Below are 22,364 nucleotides of genomic sequence, written 5' to 3' on the forward strand. Positions count from 1 at the left end.
CCAGTCGACTGGAAAAAAGTTAATTAATAAGGTCTTTGCCTGTATGTGTGTGAGACGTACCATAAAGGAAATACTTTATTTCACAGAGAAAGATAAACAGTGAGTTAGCAGTTGGAGTTCAGAGTTCAGTAGGCGTTGAAAATCTACTGAATGTCTTTACTTGAAGCAAATTCTACAAAAATAATAAACCCACAACATATGTCCGGGCTTCAGCAGAAAATAAACAGGACATACACAGATCATCTTTCACATTCAAACCATTGACAGAGAAATTAAATAGCAGTGATTATCTCATTATAGTGGCACCTAGTCTGTTTTTTACATTGATGTGTTGGAAGAAGACAAAGTGGGCAAGCATAATGGTGTGAGTAACTTTGGCATTTTTGGCAAATTGTGATGACTAGATCACAATCAGATCATGAAAATCGCAGGCTTTATGCAGTGTTCCATGTATGCTGTAGTAAGTATGTTTCACAAATAGCAGTCAAATCTCACAGATGTTCTGATAAGCAATGCTTCTGTAGCCCAATTTGCTGAAAAAAAAAAAAAAAAAGAACACAGGGTTCATTGTAGTTTGCTGTGTATGGGACTGCATAGCCACAGATCTGTCTACATTTCCTATTTTTGGCACCTGAACATTAGACATGGACCATGGACAATGTGGTCTGGTCTGATATAAGATGTGTCACATCTTTTACATCATGTGGATGGCCCGGTAAGTGATGGCACTAAGATGTATTTTGGGAAGGCATGCTCACAGAAGCAGTGTAATGCTCTGGGAAATATTCTGCTCACAAACCTTAGGTCCTGGTAATCGTGTTGATGATACTTCTACTTGTACAACCTACCTAAAGACTGTTTAGCTCTTAATGGCAATGGTATTCACCAATGTCAGTGGCCTATTTTAACAGTGACCTCAACTGAGCAAAGGAACCCAGTAGGACATAAACAATATAAGTCATTTGGTTTTAATGTTCTGTACGATTGGTGTATGTTGTCTATAAGCTGCTCTAGATGTTTTCCTTAAGATCCTTTCATAAGCTAGTTACACAATATTTTCTGACAGTGCTCAGGGGATTGAGTTTCATTGGACACACAAGAGCCCTGCTGTTATGCAAAAAAAAAAAAAAAAAAAAAAAAAAAAAAAAAAAAACAGTCCAATGACAGAAGACAGAAAAGCTGGGGGTGCAGTGTGAGGGGGAATTGCGAAATTTCTTGCAGATGGGTAGAGGCCCTATATAAACTAATTTTTTTTACGAACATGCCACAGTGCTGCACGGACTCTCCTTCAGTTCGGTTTGAAAAGGTACAGGCTTTCATTATCTTACAGAAACAGCTGGAACAAAATCTACTAATATTGGCTCTGTGTTTTTTTTTCTATTTAAAGGAGATTAAGACTGATCTAAGACTAAACTTTGCTGGTGATTGGAGATTGTATTGAATTGGTTTCTCAGTTCTAACTGTTTTCTTGTTTCAGACTACAACATGCTGAAGCTCTTTTTGGTTGCTTGTGTCCTGGTGACTGGATGGGCACAGGAATGCCTGGTTGGCAACATCCCAGTCAAACAGGACTTTGACAAATACAGAGTGGGTAATCTTCCCAAATAGAAACAATATACTTTCTGAACATTTTTAAAATGCAGTATTTTGTCTGTCTGTACTCACACTCTTCCTTTTTCAGTTCCAAGGAACATGGTATGCTGTAGCCAAAAAAGACCCTGTGGGACTCTTCCTCCTGGATAATGTGGTGGCTAACTACAAAGTAGAGGACGATGGCAAAATGACAGCTACAGCTGTGGGCAGAGTCATCATTCTTAAGTAAGTCTAATTTTAAAAAGTCAGATTTTATCTGTTCTACTCAGAAAACTAAATGTTCTCTTTTGATTATTTCCACACTTAAGTAACTGGGAGACATGTGCCCACATGTTCGGCTCAATGGAGGACACCTCTGACCCAGCAAAGTTCAAGCTGAGATACTGGGGAGCCGCTGCTTATCTCCAGACTGGATGTAAGTCTAACCAAATATTTAGAAAGTTTGTTTTTTGTACAACTTATAAGAATACTGAACACTGCATCAAGGTCAAACTGTTTTGAACTAGATTACTATATTTATTCTTTCTGCAATAAGTTATAAGTTCACAGACCTGTTGTTTTGAAATTTTACACAAAGGTTTTTAAAATATATTTCTTATTAAATAAACTAGGTGCTTGATACACTTTCACAGTTGTATAATTTAAGGCCATGGTAAGTCCATGTGCCCTGTGATTTTAAGCTGATATGCACAGTGCAATGACATCAAGTTTTTGTGATATTTTCTTCAGATGATGACCATTGGATTGTAGACACAGACTATGACAACTACGCCATCCATTACTCCTGCAGAGAGCTGGACACTGATGGCTCATGTCTGGATGGATATTCCTTCATTTTCTCCCGTCACCCCACAGGCCTGAGGCCAGAAGACCAGAAAATCGTCACTGAGAAGAAACAGGAACTCTGCTTTCTGGGCAAATACAGGAGGGTTGCACACAATGGTACTAATGCATTTTGTCTCTAGTTTCTCTCTTATAGTCATAGGATTGGAAGGTTAATGAGAACAATGTAATGAAAATAATCATAACAATGACACTGCATAAATTACCAATGTGATGACATTAATAATTGGATAAAATTTTCTTTGTCTTTGCAGGTTTCTGTGCCTGAACTGTCACTGCTCAAGGATCAACAACTTTTTGAGAAATACTTTTATTTTTAGCTCTAGTATAAATGTAAATAATATTCCTGTATTCTCTGAGTAATCAATAAACGATTCTAATACATTCAAAATGTCAAAAAGAAAATAGAAAACAATAGTTGTATTCTGTAGACTGAAATATTTTTAAAATAAACTTTTCTTTTGGAACATGAATGGGACTGTTCACTGACACTAAGAGTAACAGCATGTGGTTAGGGCTTCGAAAATGTTATACTCTGACCTCTGGACTGTGTTAAAGGACAGTGGCTCATTCAGTTTGATGGTGCAGTAAAGAAATTGAATCCACTGTTCATCATTTTCATTGGCTGATTCATAGTTTTTCCTTTCCTTCCTTCACTAATTTGTATTTTGCAGATTTGAACATGAGATAAGGCAAATTAATAGTTAATACATGCAGGACCTAAATAAATAAATCGCAACGGAAAACTTGATTCTGCCCGATTTTAAGTGGTTGATCAGTGTATGTCCCACATCACTATTCATCATGTTTAGTTTAAACAGAACACGAATAACTTCAGTTGTAAACACACTTTGACAGTGCTCCAGTTGTTTAAAACTGTAAAGGACAGTGAGGAAGACTAACTCATGTTTGAGTGTTTAAAGTTATTCACTCTTGAAGATTAAGCTACAGGTCATGCAAAACAGGTATTACAGCTATTACAGTAAGAATCAATAAGAGATTCGGTAAACTGCCAAGTTACTTGCGTAACCCCTGTTCTCTGAATCAAAAGTGAGGTATCACACTATGGGAAACACCCCGTGTGACCGACCAATGGAAGTTCTTATGGCACCATGTTTGGCATCTAGCTGACAGACCAATCAAAGCAGTGACCCTGGGTCAACCATCCCCCCTGTTGCTGGCATAGATCCCAATTTCACTGTGAAAATGGTCTTTACCTGTGAAGTGATAAAAAAAATCTGTCGTTTTTACACACAATGGAAAGAACTCCAAACAACCAAAACCATGCATAGAGATGAGGATATTGTTCTGTTCCTGGTCCATAGGTGGGTAATATTGACTTATTTTTGCAGTTTCCAATCACTTAAAAGAGACAGCTAACTGCCTTACTGAAAGTGCTACAAAACTAAATGACTCAAATTACAAATGAGTTTCTGTGGTCATTCAAACAGTGAATAAAAATATACAGATAAAACTAACAGACAAGTTAAACTTCAGCCACGTTCAAACAACAGTCATTTTTCTTCTCAAACATGACCCTCCACCAAAAAAGACATGGAGCTTCTGAACATAAACAATCAACAAGAACTGTGTTTCCCCAAAAACATAGATGGGCCCTTTAAGTGAAACGGTTTAAATTTTCACTTCAGTCATATACAGTGTGCGCAATTCAAAGTGTAAGGAACAATGTTTCTCCAGGATCAAGGTGCTAGATAAAAAAACTCACAACACTATGTAAAGTTCATGAGTGTAAACATGGTACACTAATTAGCAGCAGCAGATAGAGAGCAGTGATTTTCAACATTCCTTCATTTATCAGCAAGTATATTTAAATGAATAAATGTAGAAAGCCCAGTATTCAACAGGAGTGGTGTGTGTGTGTGTTCGGTCCAGTCATTGCTTGTGGGAGTGTGAAGAATATGTGTAAGGTGGTATGTTGTAAATATCATTGATGGAGGGGAGAGCGACACAGAGGATTTCCTCAGCTGTCATCACTGCAGGGACTTGCAGGTTTCATTGTTGTTCAATTCCGAAACATGTCAGTGAAGCAGCTGCTGAGGATGCTCTTGATGGTCTCTTTGTAAAATGTGGTCAGAATGGGAGGAGGGAGATAAGCTTTCCTCATCATTTGCAGAAAGTAGAGATTCTACTGGACTTTCTTGGTGATAAAGCTGGTGTTGGGGGACAAAGTGCCAGGTGAACACCAAAGAATTGGGTGCTCCTGACAAATGGAGCTGTCAATGGGTGATTATGCCCTGTTCTGCAGAAGTCAACAATGATTTTTTTTCCAAGTTCCAAGACAGGTTGTGGATTAGGTTGTCCATTAGCTGCTTCACCTCCTCTGTGTATATTAACTTGTCGTTCTTGCCTATGAGACCGATTTCATATCACTGGCAAAATTGATGACATGGTTTGGGCTGTGCATTAAGGTGTAGTATGGAGTTAACAACAGTGGACTTAGCACACAGCACAACGGCATACATTTAAACGCAATTTTAATTTTTTTTTACTTATTTTATTACACTATATAATATATAATAATAAGACAATAAATGTAAAATATAAAATGTTCATCTGTTAACTTAATAAGTTCACTGTCCACAAGGTTGCTTTGTTTTCCAAGTTAAAACTGAATAATTGTTATTGTTTATTGTTTAATAATCTCAATTCCATGCATTCATTCATTCATTCATTCATTGTCTGTAACCCTTATCCAGTTCAGGGTCGCGGTGGGTCTGGAGCCTACCTGGAATTACTGGGCGCAAGGCAAGAACACACCCTGGAGGGGGCGCCAGTCCTTCGTAGGGCAACACACACACACACACACACAATGATGCACACACTCACGCCTACGGACACTTTTGAGTCCATTTGGAAAAATGTTTTTCAATGTAAAAGTGTGAAGACTTTGAATATTCCATCATCTACGGTACATAATATCATCAAAAGATTTCTGAGAATCTGGAGAAATCCCTCTACACCAGGGACTAGGCAGATATTTAATAGTGGATGGTTATGATCTTTGGGCATGATTCTATATTACCACTTCATGGGCTCAGGAACACTTCCAGAAACCACAACTACAGTTTTAAGCTGTATCATGCAAAGATAACATGTGTCAATACATTCTAGAAATGCCACCGTCTTCTCTGGGCCAAAGTTTGTTTATGATGGACTGAGGCAAAACGGAAAAAAGTTCTGTGGTCAGACTTCAACTTGTGATTAGCACACAGTTCAAAAGTCTGCATCTCTGATGATATGGGGCTGCATTTATGTCTATGGTGTGACCTGTTTAAACATCTGGAAAGGTTATCAATTCTGAACTGTAAATAGAAGTTTTGGAAAAAGAAATCTCCCATTGACACAACGTACGTTTCAGGAGATGCCTTGCATATTTCAGCAAGACCATGCTAAACCACATAGTGCATCCTTCACAGAAAAGGACAGTGCACATTAGCGGCATCTGTGGGCAAAAACTACAAAGTGCTTTTTGTATCTGATGGACAATGGATCCTTTTTAAAGGGCTTTTAAAACATCCAGTGCTGTAAAAACATGCCATTTGTTTCAGTAAATATAACTGAAATATAACTTCAGTAAATAAAACTAAATCATGGTTAGAAAAAGTAATGATGGCTGAATACTTTACAATTCCATTTTCAGAAAAGGTCATGGTGCTGAGCAAAATATAAACAGAAACAATTCAATGATGTGCAAATCATTTAACCATCTTAATGTCTGCACAATAAATAGTCTGAGTCAAAGCAGGCAGATGCAGACATTTATGTTATGAATGGAAAGGGCAGGCATGGGACATTGTCTCTAGATTTTGTTGGTGAATGTGGACATGAGTGATGCTAAATATTGTGGCCAGGCGCAGATATACAGGTGCATCTCAATAAAATCTCAGTAAAGGAGTCTTGACCAAGTATTGAGTGCATATACAGTAGGCCAACTTTTCTGTATTACAATATATAGATTTCACCTTTTGAACAGAATTACTGAAATAAATTAATTTTTGATGATGTTCTAATTTACTGAGATGTACCTGTAACGTGTTTTGAGCAGGCAGGTATGCGTATGAAAAATCAAGCCTGTGCAAACCTCTGAAACAGACATGCATGCTTTGTAAAGTATATACACAAAACTAAGAAAAAACCCTGAGCTGTGGGAAACAAATACGGCTCCATATTAGCATGAGGATAGTGTTAGTAACTTTGCATACATGCATATGCCTATTACGGCCAATCCTTTATTTCCTCCTTCGCTGATAGATTTTGCGTTTTGTGGATGGCGTAGGGTTGGTATTGAGGATTAAGGATCTTTATGTAGATGGCATTTGTTGTACTTTTACACAGCTTGGTACCCAATTTCCTTCACTTAAAACTCACTTCTTTAGATTCGTAATGTCGATATAAATGCATTTCCTAATACTCCCTCAAAACCACCATTGGATGATATTTTAGAAGCTAATGCTATAATTTTCTAAATTATATAACTTTATACATTCTTTTGTCCCCACCCAGACTACAGTTCTTAAGCAGCAATGGGAAGATTTACAGCTCACTGTTGAACAAGAAGTTTGGGACAGTTATTCATCGCATACATACTTCTTCAGTTAATGCAAAACATAATCTTATTCAGTTAAAATTGGTTCATAGAGTGTACTGGACAAAGGTTAAATTAGCTAAACTTGACCCAAACCTAGATGTTATCTGTGATCGGTGCTCCTAATCCCCAGCTACCCTCTGTCACGTGTTTTGGTCTTGCACGGCTTTAAAATCTTTTTGGCAGTCTGTGTTTGACTGCTTCTCTCATTCTTGACTGTAGAATTGAACCTTGTCCCATAATTGCCTTATTTGGCCTAGTCCCCAAAAATTTTACTGTTTCAAATGTATTCTGATGCTCTTGCATATTGCACTCTCCTAGCTAGACGTCTTATTTTATTTCAGTGGAAAAGTTCCACACCACCTTCATTCGAACACTGGCTTAAACAAATTGCCTTATTCTTATATTTTGAAAAAAATGAGACACACATTTAAATACATACATACATACACAATATCTTCGTGTATGGGCCCCTTTTTTTGCCTTCTTTTCTAGAGACTCTGCAGCAGTCTGATCTTCTAAATTCACCATAATAAACGTAATAGTTTAATTACATTTATATATATATATATATATTTTTTTTTTGTGTCTTTGTACCTTGTCTACCCAATAAACAGAACTGTCAAAAAAATTAACTTTTATAAAGTCAATTTTTTTTAATCCCACTAACTATAATGTAAGCCTCATCACAGAATTCTTCCATACTTAGTTTGTTACATTGGATTTGAAAGTATGTAGATGGAATGCTAATTTAAGGAACACCATTTTGCTTAGTTGCGATGTACTGCAGAACAGCCTGCTTTAAAAAATGGCATATTATTCTAGAGCCCTGTGAAGAACTGGCGCCCCCTCCAGGGTGTATTCCCGCCTTGCGCCCAATGATTCCAGGTAGGCTCTGGACCTAAGGGTTACAGATAATGAATGAATGAACGAATGAATATTATTCTAGAGCAAACTATCTCTAGACTTGGAACTGTCAGTAAAGAAGATTCTCTGGTACCTCTTCATTCTGGACTTTTTCCTAGTTCCAATGTATCAATATTTTCACAGGTGGGCTGTCACTGGAACATTGGCAAGTATCATACTGTCCTGCACAGTAACTTCCTATAATGTTTAAGTCTGTTACTGCATGCCAGATACTTTGTATATATATATAACTGTTTGAACCCATGAGGTAGCTGCTTATGGTAATATTGGTAAATTTCCTTTTAATAAAATACCTGCCAAGTGGAAGCATACATGCACATTACAGTTAAAAATCTAGTGCCTTTATACTCCATCAACAATCAAATATTTGGACTGATTTACTTGTGTGAATGAGCAAAGGAACAACATGGAAACTTCCTGTCCCTAGCTATCTGAAAAGCACTGTGTAAGTGAAAAGGGCAGTTTCAGTAATTGGCTTTATTTCTTTATTTATAGCAGTTAATGAAGGCAACCTGCTGGAGTGTGTTCTCTGCTACTTCAGGATGTCCTTGCTTGACAGACTGATGCCAGGATTTACACATTCCATAATTCAAGCAATGCAAAGCTTTTTAGGTCAATGACATATAACCAGACAAATTCCACCACAGCATAACATTTTATAAAGAATTGTGTGTTGTTAGGGTGTGCATGTGCTCTAATGGAATTTCTTCATACATATATATAAAAATGCAGTATCTATGGACAATTGTCTCTTGCTGTCCTAATCTCACAGTCTGTCAACTACTTTGTTCATTTCCTAACAATCCCAAATAAAAACTAAGTAAATCATTTTAAGAAAGCATAAAAATGGCAAAAAGGGGACAGCCTGTTGGCACTGCAGGGTGTCGCAGTCACAGCTCCAGGGACCTGGAGTCTGTGGGTTCAAGTCCTATTCCAGGTGACTGTGAGGAGTTTGGCTTGTTCTCCTCGTGTCCGTCTGGGTTTCAGCCGTGTGCTCTGGTTTCCTCCCATGGTCTCAAAACATACGTTGTAGGTGGACTGGCAACTTAAAGTGTCCGTAGGTGTAAGTGTGTGAGTGAATGTGTGTGTCGCCCTGTGAAGGACTGGCACCATCTCCAGGGTGTGTTTCTGCATTCCATCTAATGATTCTTTGTAGGCTCCAGACCCACCGTGACCCTAAACTTGATAAAAGTTACAGACAATGAATGAGTGGAAGAATGAATAAAAAAGGTAAAAACCAAACTAAATAAATAGAAAAAAAATATTTTACTAATAGCATCAAATAAAATAATAATCTTGCTTAAAAATGCATCTGGCAAGATAACCTCTAATTTCTCATATTTACGTATTACTAGGAATATGTAAAAAAATAAAAATATCTGAAATAAAACAATATACAAATTCAGAAAAAGTCAACAATATATTAAACACCACATCCCTTTTTTCCCCATAGGTTTTTGTAAATTTTAGGTGAAGCAATGCTCCAGGTGCAGGAGCAGTTCTCTGTGCTTTGTAGTAGGATATGAGACTCTGCAGTTTGGACACTCAAGGAAACTCTCATCCAGGGCACTGTAGCTTTTCGGAGATGTTGGTGTTAGTACGTCATCCTGCAGCCCAGGTCTGCTGTAAGAGCTTGGATCAGGAAAATGCTCTCTTTGCTGTTTCTGAAAAGAGGACCCATACATTTCACACAATTGTAGTAACAGTTCTACTGAAGAGAAAAACAATTTGGGGAAATATTTTAGCTCGAGTTGATTCAGTTGCTTCATTCAATTAAATCAGGGACTCTTCAGTGCCACAGAGGTGTCAAAAATGGCATAGATCCAGACTCAGGATGTGAATTCAGCATTTAAAAAAATAAAATAAAATAAAAAACCCACACAAACCCCATTTTGGGACATGCTGAATGCAACTTTGAACAGAATGCAATCATATGCTCTTCAGTTATGTTAATGCTTAATTAAAAATAATGTAAAGACAATATTTCAATTATTGAAAATAATTTTTTTGTAAAATGTGCTTATTTTAATTTGATGGGGTTCATTTTTGAAATACTACAAAATATATATTAATGGACAACAGGTCAGTGATATGATTGGGTTTAAAAAGAGCATCTCAGGGAGGCTAAGACTTTCAAAAGTAATGATGGGGGGGGGAAGTTCACCATTCTGTGAAAGCTGTGCAGGCAAATAATGAAGCAATTCATGAATGATATTTCTCAATTTAAAATAACAAAGAAGCTGGTGATTTCTTCATTTACATTCACAATATCTTTAAAAGACTCAGAAACTGGAGACATCTGTATGAAATGGTCCAGGCTGGCTGTGATCTTCTGGCACTCAGGTGTCACGACATTAAAAACAGATGATTTTGTACGTGCATACACAAATGTAAATTAAATCTCTGTCATGCCATGACGAAACCATACATAAAAAGGATCCAGAAACACTGCTGCCTTCTTTTGGCCTAAGACCATTTAAGATAGACAGGCAAAGTTACAAATATATCGTGGTCTATGGTGCGTAGTGCATTAGTCCACATAGCATGGGTGACTTGTGCATCTGTGAGGACACCATTAATGCTCAACAACATGTGCAAGATTTGGGGAAACATGTTGCTGTTCAGAACTTGCCTTTTTTCAGACAAAGCCATGATTATTTAGAAGACAGTACTGCATGGATTACATCAGTTCCCAAATGTTTAAAGAGTGTTGTTAAAAGGACGTATTCCACAAACACAAATGGGCAAATATAAATGATACACACAACATTGCATTCTCCATTTATATTTTCCAACATTTCTGCAAAAGGGGGTTTGTATTCAAAAATGTCTTTTAAGAGTGCACCACACAAACAATGAGACAAGAACATTAGCAATTACACAATATGTAACTCACCCAAGTTGAGAAACATGAATTTTAATGCTATATAATGGTATTATTAACAATGAACATAAAACTTATTTATATATAGTATAGCACTCTAAAGCTGGATCAGACTACACAAATTTATCCAACAAATGTCCTGTGTCAGAACTGAATGAGAGCATCAGGGGTGAGTAAGGGTCAGGTAGTGTAACATAATTAAAGATCAGCGATGTGGTGTCTGGGACGACCCATGACAAAAAGTCTAGTGTGTTAGAATTTTTTGGATCGTTTCGGCAAATCTGACATATCCAAAGGCATGTTCCTTGACGATGACTAATAGAAGGACCAAGTGCTGTCTAGCACACGTATATAAACAGCTGCAGCAACAGCCTCCCTCTTTCTCTTCTGTCAGGAGGAAAAACGAAACGCTCGACACATTAACACATTACCTCACTTTGCAGGACAGTCTATTCTCTCCTCCTCGAAACACACAGGAATGGGTCCACAATTGTCTTTTCTTCTTTTTTGAAACACAAAAACGGCAGCAACACACACAGCGCTTCTGTAGCCATGATTGACAATTTCTTGACACGACTTCCCAAGAAACTCTAAACTCACGCAATGACGTGAACGAAGAATGGTCCGTGTCAAACATGTAGTGCAAAAATATCATGTAGTCTGACCCAGGCATAAGAAACATTTCCACTTTCTGTAGCAATGTGGCAAAACAAAATTACACGAGAAACTTACGGCAGACTCAAGGTGTGTGATCTGATCTCTGGCTTTGCGAAGCTCCTTCAGCACTTTTTGGAGCTGATGCTGGAGACTCTGCTGGTCTAATCTCTCATTCTCAAAGTTTTTAGCATATATCTGGATCTGCCAAATATACAAGATGTGCTCAATATCGATTGAACCCCCATTCAATTGAGAAAAAAAAAAAAAAAATGTACTTTTTACCTTTTCCTCCAAAACTGTAATTCTGTTTTGCTCATCACTCTGTTTCAGTAGCGACTTCTGAAGCAGGTTCACCTTTTAACAGAGAAACATTTATTTAAATCCCTAGAAAAAAAAATATTAGGGACCACCCCACAAGAGAATGCTGCTGTGTTTTGCATCAATGACATTTTGACCTAGTTTCCTTCACAGCAAATAAGGTTTTATAGCTGAGTTCTGGCTGAAACAATATAAATAATTGTTTTATTGGCATATTTCACCAGCACAAGTACAGACAAAAAATTGAATTTTGGAACCACATTGTAATTCACATTTCTACCTGCAGTGAAAAAAAAAATGGTAAAAATCCAATGATAAAAAAAAAAATGTGCTGCCAAAGACATATGAAGTACCACGTATAAACAAAATAGGAAGGTTATAAAAAAGTAAAATATGGTTATACCTAATAAGACAATAGAACTCAAAGCAGGAAATGCACAAATATACAAATTAATATTACGCACAGACCCAGGAGTCAGTATTACAGTTGGCTAAAGGGAAATAGTCATGTAGTGTGAATGACTGGATGAAAGTGACATTTATGGATGTATCACAAATCTGCATTCGCCAAGGTCATTCACGAGCTTGGTTCGCATACCAGATAAAAGACTAGGGGAGATAATAATCGTTCAATTATTAAGGTCACTGACATCTTGTGCACTTCATAAAATAATTTCAGGAGATATATCTATCCTAGAACATATAAAATTTTAATGTTATTTATTTATTTTTACATCGAATTAATCCATTTACTTCTACTGATCTGGAAAAAAATGCTTTTGATCAATATATTAGTATTTTGAAGTATGCTTAAAAAGGTTTGATTCAAACAAACATGCACTGGACATGGTATGTTTTAGTACATTACAGATGTAACACTGTTGCAATACTACAGCTGTGTTCTACATGTAGAGGTGTAAATTTATTAAATATGCATGTTTTCCATGTACCTGCTGCAGTAGTTCAGCTGCTCTTTTCCTCTCATCCTCCGCTCTGGCATTTGCCACATTCAGATCCTTTTGGAGTCTGGTTATTTGCTCAGATGCCAGTTGTCCACTCCTGCGTTCGTTCAGAAGTTCTTCGTGTGCTTGAGCAAATTCCTGCTTTCTGTCCTCATAGCGGACCCTTAGCTTCTCCAGCTCTGCTTTCAGCCGACTAACTTCCTCTTGCCCTTCCACCTGCTCCACCTTTAACTGCTTGATTGTCTCTTTGTCCCCTGCTAACTCTTGCCGCACCAGCTCAAGCTGCTTTTCCACACCACCAGGAGATGCTGACTGGACTGTGCCAGACATGCACACAAGGAGAATTCAGCATCACAAACAACATTATAACGACCTCCTTGTTTCACTAAAACTCAGCTCACAAATTCAGTGGGCCAGAGCAGCCAGAGAAGAAAACATCTAGAAAAAAAAAAATCACTATATACCATTCATTCATTGTCTAAAACCACTTATCCAGTTCATGGTCCCACTGGGTCTAGAACCTACAGAGAATCACCAGGTGCAAGGCGGGGACACACAGTCAAGGGGGTGCCACTCCTTGGCAGAGTGACACACACACTCACACCTATGGACACTTGAGTAGCCAATCCACCTACCAACGTGTTTTTGGACTCTGAGGAGTTTGTGTTCTCTTCAGGTGCTCCGGTTTTCTCCTAGACAGTCACTCAGAGGGGGACTTGAACCCACAACTTCCAGGTCCCTGGAGCTGTGTGAACGTGCCGCCACTATATACACCATGTCATAAATATTTTGATGTTAAAGTTCAAGTAATATTTGGAAAATGTGAGCATCTACGTTAAATAATACATCTATGTTAAGTGATACTGTACACACACGTGGCACTGTCCCTTAAATGGACAGCGTCTCCCACATAGCTGTGTTTACCATACTTTGTCTCCATACAGCCAAAGCCTCTCACACATCATGCAGAAACGGTAAAGCCAAACCAGTTAGCAGGCTTGGCAGGCGGGACGGGGAGTAGAGAAAAAGATTTTAACTGTTTGTACAAACTATATTGATTAGACACTGAAGAGGGGTTCTATTGTAATTTTCACCCAAAAAGATTGCGAGTGACAGTTCAGTAGTCGCCGGATTGGTATAGATACATGTCCATTCCATCTCTAACCAAATCTATGCCCTCGGCCAGACCACATACTTTGCAGCTGCAGTTAAAGGGGCTAGTCAAATGAAAGCAGTGGGCCATAGTTTGAAAACCCCTGGGCTACAGGATGACACAAACTGTGCAACAACAACACACAAAATAAATAAAATCGAGCATCACTGCTGTGTCTGATCCACTCATAAAAAGGCAACACACTTACACTGTACCAAAATGTCACTGTGACTGATGCTGAAACCAAATCTTACCTGCTCTGTGGGGTTGTCCTGACCATAGAGAAACAGGGTAAAAGTGGGAAAACAAAGAATGTACAGCAACTACAAAGCATTCCTGTATAGTCAGTGGAATTGATAAGTTGTACAATGGGTGTAGATTCAAGGTAAGTGGTCCTAATCCGGTGATCAATGTGTGTGTGTACTAGCATTCAACTGAAATAAGATTAATTTACTATAAAGAAAAAATACAGGGAGACATTCTTTTGTAATTCCAGTTTAAAAGAAGCAGTCTGAACCAAAAATACACACTACATACCTTGGAGTATGTTTAATCAGTTGATTTACATGCAGTGCTGTAAGTGATCTGTTTTACGCCAGACACATTGTGACACAGCACTCCATGTTCATAACGCAATTTCATGTTGGATGTTTTCCTTCAAATCTTCTACAGATCAAGGCTTATTCCAATAGACTATGTTACATTTACACATACGCACACATGTAGCATATATTTTATGGTTCAACAGACGTTACAAGTTAATCTCCCTGTATAAGTAATGATTTTATTTTGTGACTCAAATGTTAAATGTTGTGATAATAATACATATAAAATTATACTTTTAATAAAAATCAATAGTGTGATTAAGATAAGACTTTTTTTATTATTATTATTATTATTATAATGTATTTGAGAGTGTTTCCTTTTTTACCCTGAAGAGAGGATTTTTCCTGTGAATTCTGGATTGATTGCTTGGCTTGGCTTAACTGCTGTTCGAGCTCAGCCATTCTGGCCAGAATTCCTTGGACATAGACCTCCCTCTGCTGATCATAAACAAGCCACTGCTGGTTCTTCTCCAAGACCTTGAACAAAACAGCACAAGAAAAAAAAAGAAAACATCAATTTGCAGCTCTTTCATTTATCAGATCTATTGAATTCAAAGCAGAATGTGAAAAAGTTGCATTTTACGTCAACTCACATCTCGTAGTTGCTCTTGGATCTCAGTCTCACCTGAAGAACCCTGCATATTACAAGGATTAAAAGAGGTATATTATAATATGAAAGGAAAAAAAACCCCAAAACACCAGAGTGCATTAATTGAAGATCTGGAAGTCTGGACTCTGGATTCTAGTTATTTGAAGGAACAGGCACTCAAACTAGACATTCAGAACAGGGCTGTTTAGACAGGGTAAGAAAAGTGTGTTGTGCTGATTGCAAAATGGCTGTGGAAAATGGCTATATGTCCATTTATATCCTCTTAAATAATACCTATTAATTAAATTACAAAGTTACATTAACCTGCAGTGCCTTAACCCAGGGGTGTCCAAAGTCCAGCCCCTGGGCCAAAAGCAGGCAGCTGTAAGATTTTAAGTGGCCTGTAGCATCACTTTTAAGAATGGCACTTGGCAGGTTTTTCTTTCACCTGATGGTGGCAGCAGTGCGCTAATGAATAGGATGTTGCACCACTGTGTTAATGAACTAAGCTAAACTTAAACGCAATTCATTTTTCTGGACCAGCAATCACAGAGTAATCATAGAACAATGTTTGGTGATGGCTGCAGGGGAAGAAGGAAAAGGAAAAAAAAACAAAAAAAAACAAAAAACCTGCAAAGCTGAGTGTAAGAACTGGCAATTTCAAGAGAGGAGATATTTACAAGAAAATGTTGCATTTTACACTCTTTTGTAAGAAAGTGTATTGCCGCCACACATGATTAAAAAAATGTCACTGTGGTTAAGCCAGCCGCCTTTTGAGAAACAATGTTAAACCTGCTGCATGTCAGATTTTACTGGGCAGATATTAGTGATATAACACTGAATGCGCAGAAATCTGAAAGAAACTTTGTTTTAAAGTAACCACATTTTAGCGGTTTATAAAACGGTCATTCCCAAGTAGTCCATACAACCAACAGATATAAGTTCAGTGTTTTCCATATTATGTATATTTGAAATAAAGTGATATTACTCTATAAATTGAGTAAATAGCAACCAAAATCCCCATAATTGTACAAAGTTTGTAATGATGAGTCAAATTCTTTGAAACAGGAAGTGATATTTCTGTATAGTTTTTGAGTAAATGGCATTCATTAGGTACATAGCATAGTAAACACTGAACTGAGATCTGATGGATATATGGACAGCTTATTTGAAATCACCATTTTATAAAGATGTATTTGACTCATTTTAAAACAATGGACAAATGGAGTTTGAATGCTATTTACTCAAAAACTATACTGCAATATCACTTCATATTTCATTGGTACATATTACTAAACTGATCTGTTGGTTGTATGGACTCATTCATTATCTGTAAGCGCTTATCCAGTTCAGGGTCACAGTGGGTCCAGAGCCTACCTGGAATCATTGGGCGCAAGGCAGGAATACACCCTGGAGGGGGCGCCAGTCCTTCACAGGGTAACACACACACACACATTCACACCTACGGAATTTCAATGGACCGTTTTAGCCACACGGACATGAGGAGAACACACCAAACTCCTCACAGACAGTCCCCCAGAGCGGGACTTGAACCCACAACCTCCAGGTCCCTGGAGCTGTGTGACTGCTACACTAACTGCTGCGCCACCGTGCCGCACTGTTGAATGCAATTTACTGAAACTATACAGTAAAATCACTTAATATTTCATAGGTATACAGTATGGTAAACACTAAATTGATATCTGTTGGTTGAATGTACTACTTATTAGAAATGACAATTTCATAAAGCAGCAAACTTGACTCATGTTTTAAAACAATGGACTATTATGGGGACTTTGAATACCATTTACTCAAAGAACTATATAGTAATAATATAAACTGCAGGTCCCAGAGTACATTGCATTAACTACACTGAGGCTAGATATGGTAGTGTACTTTGAAAGTAAATAGATAGTTTATTTCATAGAGTTAACAGTTCCATTTGAGGATGCAGTAGATGAAGCATTCGAAAGGGAGACGCTGACAGGAAGTATGTCGACTTGGCGGCTGAGGTGAGGGAATGCGGGTGGCAGGCACACGTAAGATCAGTGGAGATGGGTGTTAGGGGATTTGTAGCCAAGTCGGCCACATCACGCCTTGTGCAGTTCCGCATGAGGGACTGGAAACTAAGGGCAGCTGAGAATGAGTGATCAGAAACAGCTGAAAGGTCTAGTCAGTGGTTATGGATAAGGATAACAAAGACTAGTTGAGGAAATGCACTGTAGAGCTGCTGTTGTGGTGGTTGGTGACGTAGCACGTAAAGATCACATGGAACTGGTGGCACTGAGCATGCATTAATGGTGCCTTGAAGGTCCATTCACAGAAAGTTATGAAATTACTCAGGGACTGGCTGATTATCATATTTTCAATAAAAATATTCAGTTTTAGAAGTTGTTTACTGTTTTCATTTAACAATCTTTAGATTCCACAACCATGAAGGAACTTTAGATAAAAGCCACTATGTAGTTCTTTGTATCAGTCCTTACACACTGCAACTTGATAAAAGTTTCATATGTACCTGTACCAGATTGTGTAATTCCCCTGAGACAGTATACTGCAAACTATGCAATACACAAATTTTAGCTCATCACAACAAATGTGATTTTAAGTAAAACCCTGTGAATGTCTAAGAGCTGTTTACATGTAGAAGGAACTCAGAATGATCTGAAAATCTAAGAGATTTACACTTTTCTATTACTGCATCTGGTAGATTATAAATTATGAAAATACCTTTTAAAATGTATTAAAATTATTGTTTAGCTTTTTACCAATAGTTATTTTGTGAAACAATGACAATCAAAATCTAAATGCTATTTCCTTTCTGCGAAGACAGTCAACAAAAGGGTTTTATTCAAAAACCACATCTGTCATGTGATTTAAATTTCAATTATTTTTCTCCCCCCTTTGTGGCAACAGCTTGACAGTTACGCTGGGTTCGACAACAGACAATGAAAATGGCATAATTTCTGTGCAACTCTATCTTGAGCAAATCTAGGAACGGCTGTATGTAAAGAAGTTTTGAGTTAATACAATCAAATTTTGAAAGATTTTCATTCTCCTTTTCAAATAATGCCCATGTAGGGGACTCACCTGGATGCAAGGGCTGCATTTCTCAAGTGCTTGGCATCTCTGAGTGACTGTCAGCAGTTGGTTTTTTAGCTCCTCTGTTTCCTGTAACAGGGTCCGAAACTGTTTGTCTTTATGCTCTGCTTCTTGTCTTTTTTTCTCAAGTTGATCCTGAACAGAAGCCACAATTTCTCCACAATCCATCCTCAGCTGCTGTCTCAGGGTGGCGATCTCTTGCTCTTTAACCATCAGCTGCTGGTTGTTCTTCTCTCGTTGAGACTCCAGAGACATGATTCTCTGAGGAAAAATGAATGTAATATATGTAACATCACGTATTACATTCAGTATGATTACAGTTGTATAGAACAGAAAAACAAAAATCTAAAAGTCTATACATTATTGAAACCTGTTCTGGTACAATTAATTTTTTTTGTTCTATTTATCTCTTTTTTACATATATAAATAAAATGTAGAAATGTGCCAATGCACCTGTGCAATAGGATTAAAATATTTTAAAGCAGGATCACCCATATACCAAACTAGCATACGAAACAAGAAAATATTGTCACAAATCCCAACAAAAGCACCATTCCAAACAGCTCTTATTCCAAAATATTAAAGCCCCTCTGACATTTCCCTTTCTCATGTGTGCTCATAGAAATCTCTGCCTCAGTTGTGAAGGTTATTCTGCCTCTTTAAAAGGCGCAAACTCTGGGTTTCTGGGTTTGATGGGCAGCTGCATCAAAGCCTAGTTTGGGAACTGCACCGTCTCTGACTGCCTCTCTCCCCTCCATCACGGACATTTTCTCCGCTCGCTGCATCCACAAAGCAACCAGCATTGTGGAGGACCTCAGCCACCTCAGGCTTCCTCTGCCTTCAGGAAAAAGGTACTGCAGCATCTAGTCCAACACAGCCAGACTCTGTAAGAGCTTCTTCCCACAAGCCATCAGACTCCTCAACTCCAGTTACTGAACTGACAGACTGCCCCACACACACTTATCCCAGATAAACTGAGAAGAATTCTTGCACTTAATACCTCACACTGTGGCCCTGAACTCTTGTTGCATAGATATCTTGCATGTGTTGCACATTGTATAATTTGCGTACTACATCTTATATATTTGCACATTATTGCACTTTTTCTTATGTACATTGTACAATTTCCACATTACTTCCTGCACACTTACTGTTCTGTGGCAGCTACCATGAAGACTGCTGTGCAGCTCTTCTACAGAAAACAGATTACACTTTGTACTGTCTGTCTGTGTACACTAGTACTCATGTTGCACTTATGTTCTGTCTGCACTTGTGTTTTGTGTTGCACCATGGTAATGGAGGAATGTTGCTTCGTTTCACTGTGTACTCTAGTTGAAATGAAAAAGTCTCTTGAATCTTTTAATGGAAGGACTTGTAAAAAATTACAACATGGACTCAAATGTGACTGGTTTAGAGTGCTACAATCAACAATATTAATATCATTATAAATGTTCCAAACCAGTGATACTTCAGAGATTGGGTGACCATTTGACTTATTTAGCATAATGAACAGGCAAAACAGGAAGGGCAACAACAGCTCTCACTGTGGGACCAGAAGACCTTATTAATCCAGGAACTTAATTACTGAGTAATAAACAACCATCACATATACGTTTCTAAAGTAACTGAAATGGGGTAAAGTTTCTAAAGTAACAAACTTGTGTTATACACTTCTAAAGTAACCAGTCATAGTGGTGAGCCTGAAGTGCCAATCCCCTACATTAATGTGTGTGCTCCTCTTCCCATAAATGACATGTAGATAAGAATCAGGAATAAATGAGTAAATTAATATAACAGGATAAAACAGGAAGGGCAACAACGGTTTTAAAATAAAAGTAGCTGAAACTCGTTGTGTTATATGTCTCTAAAGTAACTGAAATAAGATTGATTCTTATTGCTGTGTTTAGATTACATGTAAACACACTCAGGTTTGCGGTGGATTACGTCTTGGTGCCATCTACAGGCCGGGTGGAGTAATGTGCTTAAGTTTTCCTTATTGCCTACTAAAATCTCCTTAGTATTCTTCAATTATCTTGGAATGATTGGTTTGGGAGAAAATTCTTAATTAACTTCACTGGCGCCCTAAGTGTAGTTACTAATTGGTCTCTTTCTCTCATATATACATACACATATAACAAATATATATTTGTTTTCGGCCTTATTCTTCCTGTACTTTTGGATTGTTTTTGCCTTTTGAAGTTTTGCTCAACTGTGGTTATTTTGGACTTGGTTGACTTCTCTGGATTTTGCTCTGACCTTGTTTTTATAATATCCTATAATAGCCTGTATTGTCTTGAGTAATTTGGTTTGTAATAAAGGATATAAATTGTATTAATTTTTAAATAAATATCATCAGCATGGGCCTGACTAAATACAAGGGTTTTTTTGTGTGTGCATTAAAGCTGTGCCCCAACCTGAGAGTACCTTCCATACTTTTAATACCATACAATATATTATTGTATCAATGTATTAAAATTCTGTAAAGTATTTAAAACTGCTAAGACCTTTATGATAAAATAAACACCAATTATGTAAAAGAAGAAAGAAAAGGTTTTGTCTTGTTTTGTGTGTTGTAAGGGTCAACAGTTCGTTACTTTCTGTATTTAGTGCTATTCATTTGTCCATGAAGCGTTAAAGGCAATGTGCGCAGCATTATGTGCTCATCGAACAGTCCCTTTCGTTCACCGCGGCTCACTGGATCTGGATCTGAATCTGCGAATAAGGAACCAACTTCAGCGTCGTGATTAAAGACTCACCTCCAGGAGTTTTGTTTTATCGGAATCACTGTGTGGAAAAGGAGGAGTTACATTTCGCTTCGACAAATCATTCAAACTCTTTTTCAGCTGTGCGTTTTCCTTCCTCACTTTCTCCAGCTCGCTGTCAGCCGTTTTTAAGCCAAAGCTTTTAAAGCCCAGTTTGTTTGCTATTGTTTCTTTCGCTCCTTTTGCTGCCATATTCCAAGTGTTTCCTGAAACAAAAATGAAACACACACAGCTGAAAGAAACACGATTAACAAGCTTCTGATGCAACCGTCAACAAGAAGAAATAAATATACAATATAAAGCGAATGCAGCGCTTCCTCGATCTTACCGTTCGGGTGTTTGATTAAAATCCAAAATCAGACCAACACCATTATCCGGATCAAAATTAGAACACACACCAAAAAACGAGGAAACCAAATGCTCAAGGTTCAGAGACTCTCCCTAAACGCTGGTTCAAACACGGCGGTGCTTTTAACGTCAGTTTTCAAATCTGCACCGTGTTAGAGCCCTCACGCCTGCGCTGACTTTGCGCAGAAACAACAGCGGGGTTCAGATCAGACATTATACTCACAAGCTGCGCAAAAACTGCGACACCAATCTCTTGTAATGGTGCTGGTTCTACAGGTTCCTGGGCCTTCTGTAGAGTTCCTTCTACACATTGTGCTGTATTCCTGGAGTAGCATTTCTTATTTTAGTTAGATAACGTAACCTCAAATCAAGCTTGTCCAAGGAAAAGACACAAAAGACATTCTTCACAGTCAAGGGACAGGCCTCAGCTTTGGGCTAATTGGGTGAAGATGTTTTCTGAGTAAAATTAATGTTGGAAGTTCACCATTAGACAATTTTTCCCATTTTAGGCGGATGTGGGATGTTATATTATATTATATAGAGAAAATTATATGTAAATATATAAGGAATACAAACACTTAAATTAAAAACATATAGTAAAAGTATGGGTTGTGAGTTAACGTAAAAAGTTGGTTTTTAGATATTCCCTGATTGCACACTTGATTTTCCATAATGTAGTATTGATAAACCACACTAAGTATTGAATGATAACCATGCATAATACTGGACTGTCAACTGGAAAGTATTAAATTAACATTCACATGCATAATATCACGCTAATGTTTACTGCCCAGATAAATAGCTTTTTAAACATAATTTTCCCAGGTGCCTAATACTGCACACTCCAGTATTATGTGTGGTTATCATCCAATATGTAGTGTGTGGTAAATTAATATTTCATTGTGTAAAATCAAGTGTGCTTGTGGTTTAAAAAAAAAAATCCATAGAAAATGTCTGGAAACCCTGTTTACTACAGGATAAAAACACTTTTTACTGTATTTATTTATTTTGATTA

The 22,364-nt window shown here is 37.7% G+C and overlaps 2 protein-coding genes across 2 annotated transcripts; one reads left to right on the forward strand and one right to left on the reverse strand.

The window, feature by feature from the left end:
• Positions 1-1,194: 1,194 nt before the first annotated feature.
• Positions 1,195-2,910, forward strand: rbp4 (retinol binding protein 4, plasma). The gene is made up of 6 exons (XM_066665217.1): positions 1,195-1,306; positions 1,478-1,587; positions 1,682-1,818; positions 1,902-2,008; positions 2,323-2,535; positions 2,691-2,910. The coding sequence occupies exons 2-6, from the start codon at positions 1,486-1,488 to the stop codon at positions 2,702-2,704; spliced, it is 573 nt and encodes a 190-aa protein (XP_066521314.1). The 5' UTR covers positions 1,195-1,306; positions 1,478-1,485; the 3' UTR covers positions 2,705-2,910.
• A 5,442-nt stretch (positions 2,911-8,352) lies between these two features.
• Positions 8,353-21,486, reverse strand: cep55l (centrosomal protein 55 like). Its single transcript, XM_066662698.1, has 9 exons — positions 21,330-21,486; positions 20,996-21,207; positions 18,228-18,500; positions 15,142-15,183; positions 14,875-15,025; positions 12,779-13,107; positions 11,793-11,864; positions 11,586-11,711; positions 8,353-9,633 (listed from the first exon to the last, which is right to left on the reverse strand). The coding sequence occupies exons 2-9, from the start codon at positions 21,191-21,193 to the stop codon at positions 9,436-9,438; spliced, it is 1,389 nt and encodes a 462-aa protein (XP_066518795.1). The 5' UTR covers positions 21,194-21,207; positions 21,330-21,486; the 3' UTR covers positions 8,353-9,435.
• Positions 21,487-22,364: the final 878 nt, after the last annotated feature.

The sequence above is a fragment of the Hoplias malabaricus genome, chromosome 3 (assembly GCF_029633855.1).
Source record: "Hoplias malabaricus isolate fHopMal1 chromosome 3, fHopMal1.hap1, whole genome shotgun sequence".
Lineage (NCBI taxonomy): Eukaryota > Metazoa > Chordata > Actinopteri > Characiformes > Erythrinidae > Hoplias > Hoplias malabaricus.